Consider the following 2,407-nt stretch of genomic DNA (forward strand, 5'->3'; position numbering starts at 1 on the left):
TTTCAGACCTGGAAGGTATGAACACTTTTATATTCAGTCTGTGGTTCAACATGATCTAAACTAATGTCCTGTGGCATCCGTATATTTCAAAATAAGAAGCAGGAAGTGACTGTAAGTGCTGCAGTCTCTCTGGTACAGTACTTTCATAACGAGAGGGACCTCTCACTGAAACCTTCAAATGTTTTACAGAACAGAAATAAAACCATGATGTGGTGGAAGATAAATAAATAAAACCTGCATCACACTCAGGGAAAAAGAAACATTTCTGTGAGGTGTTGAGGAACAGCTGCAGTGACTACAGGTTGGCTCCAAAGATGTGTGTGAATGTGTGTTTACTACATGTACAATAGATCCTCCATACTGTCCGTGTGTATGTGCTGGTTATCTCTATGTTTACTACTGAAGCCGTAAAAACAAGCTGAAGGCACCACAAACACCGACAGACTGGAAAGTCTGGCAAAGCGCCAACTGTTGAGATCATGTGATGCAGGAATATTGTTTTTTCATACATTACAGAAGAAACAGCTCCACAACAATGAAGCAAATTGACTGAAACCACACTGAAATGTCAAGTAACAGTTAGTTACTGCTGCCTCGGTCAGTGGTCTTAAAAATAGGACAGAAACTCTTCAGAGGAATCTTCTTCCAATATTTCCAAACTGATGAATTTCCTGTCTCAGAGTGACACTGAAAAACTACAAATATTCTTTTATAAACATATTTTTCCAGTTTTCAGACCAACTTCCTGTCTCTATTTTGAGTTGCTGTTCTTGCAGCAGGGATTATTACAGATGTTACAGCTGCAGTGATCAGTGTTTGCAGCACTAACATCCGTCCTCCATCTTTAAACCCTCACATGTTGCCAGACCGGATTCCAGATCTACAACCTCTGATGGTCTGAGTCCCTTCAGTGGACGTTGCCGTAGAGACGTCAACCACTGCACATGTCGAACTGTCCTTTCACTAATTATTGTGACACTTCCATAGGTTGCATCTACTGTCCCAAATTAACATTTGACCTTTAAAACATTTTGGTGAACACAGAGGTTTGTTGCGTTGTCGCCGCCATCCTGGATGAACGGAGGGACGGCGGCGTGGACACTTGTCCTCCTCCTCCATGGTCAGGTGAGACCACAACAATAATTAATCTTATATTCTCATGTTTTTGTGTAATAAGCGATCACATTCTTCGGGGTTTATTTTTAATTGAGGATCGACTGTGTTTTCGGTGGATTTTTCTGTTTGCCGGATCTTTAAAGGACTTAAAAGACTATTTTGGGCTGTTAAAGGAGAACTCAGGAACCAATATATTTGGATAATAGTTTATTTTGGGAACCTAAAAAGGAACTTTTGGAAAAGGTTGATTTGGTGTTAACATGATTTAAACAGTGTTTCCGTAAGTGGGCTCAAAGTTATGTTGCATATTTTGGTATTTATGAATCCTAATTATGCTTTAAATAAATACATTCTTCTATATTTTTCGTTCCTTGTGTGTTTTTAACGACTTCCCATCAGTTGAGAGCACCGTGTTCAGTCCCGTCGGAGAACAGCTCCTCACCTGTGTGTACGGAGAGAGCCGGGCTTTGGTTTTGGGTCGGGCCACTCGGCTCCGGGGCGTCCGGCAGCTCTCCGTCAGGCTGCTGCTGCTGCTGCTGTAGGGGAAGGAGGTCTTGGAGGTGTTCTGGTCCAGAGAGAGCTGCAGGCCTTTATACTCCGTCTCCCTGAAGAAACCAGCATAAATTCACGTTTGTATTTGCATGCTGTAGATATGTTGACTTTACAAGCAGAGATCCCTGGATGTTTATTAAGGACCACAAACAGATCATGTTTGGTTTTTCTCTTGGTGCAGAAACACATTAACATCTGTTTAGCAATTAGATCCTCATCGAGTGCTGAGAGGGGCCAGCCTGTGGAGCGGTGTGTGTGTGTGTGTGTGTGTGTGTGTGTGTGTGTGTGTGTGTGTGTGTGTGTGTGTGTGTGTGTGTGTGTGTGTGTGTGTGTGTGTGTGTGTGTGTGTGCTTGAGAGGGCCGAGCGGCTGTTGGGATGCTTGTTTTACCAGAAGGATTGCAGCGAAGCCTTCAACAAACACTCTACAGAGGCAGAGCCGTCCAATCAAACACGCAGTGAGATTAAAGGCTGTGTCGGGATAAATCAGGACCGGCGGAGACGCCTGGACGTCTCACTGCTGGGAGATGGGAATTGATTTCCTACTAACATGTTCTCACCATGGATGATGAATCAAGTTTGAGACAACAGAGAAGCAGGACAGGGTTTACTGGAGACAAACAGTGATCCGTCCTCCATGGACACCCCCCCTGTCTCCGTCTCTCTCCACACAGACATTTATTCACACATTTCATGGGATCTGCATTAGTTAAATATCACATTCACTAAGTACTGCTCTTG

The 2,407-nt window shown here is 43.5% G+C and overlaps 1 protein-coding gene across 1 annotated transcript in view; it reads right to left on the bottom strand.

The window, feature by feature from the left end:
- LOC138632027 (single-minded homolog 1-A-like) overlaps nt 1-1,741 on the bottom strand; it is a gene marked incomplete at its 5' end in the record, with an annotated part of 3,740 nt that extends 1,999 nt beyond the window's left edge. The window contains one exon of the mRNA XM_069717282.1: nt 1,559-1,741. Within this exon, the coding sequence (XP_069573383.1) occupies nt 1,559-1,741 (183 nt within the window). The remainder of the gene's footprint in view (nt 1-1,558) is intronic.
- Nucleotides 1,742-2,407: the final 666 nt, after the last annotated feature.

This window comes from Brachyistius frenatus, unplaced genomic scaffold (genome assembly GCF_029030835.1).
Source record: "Brachyistius frenatus isolate BFR_SWC_R1_liver_20210118 unplaced genomic scaffold, ASM2903083v1 Contig_171, whole genome shotgun sequence".
In the NCBI taxonomy this organism is placed as follows: domain Eukaryota; kingdom Metazoa; phylum Chordata; class Actinopteri; family Embiotocidae; genus Brachyistius; species Brachyistius frenatus.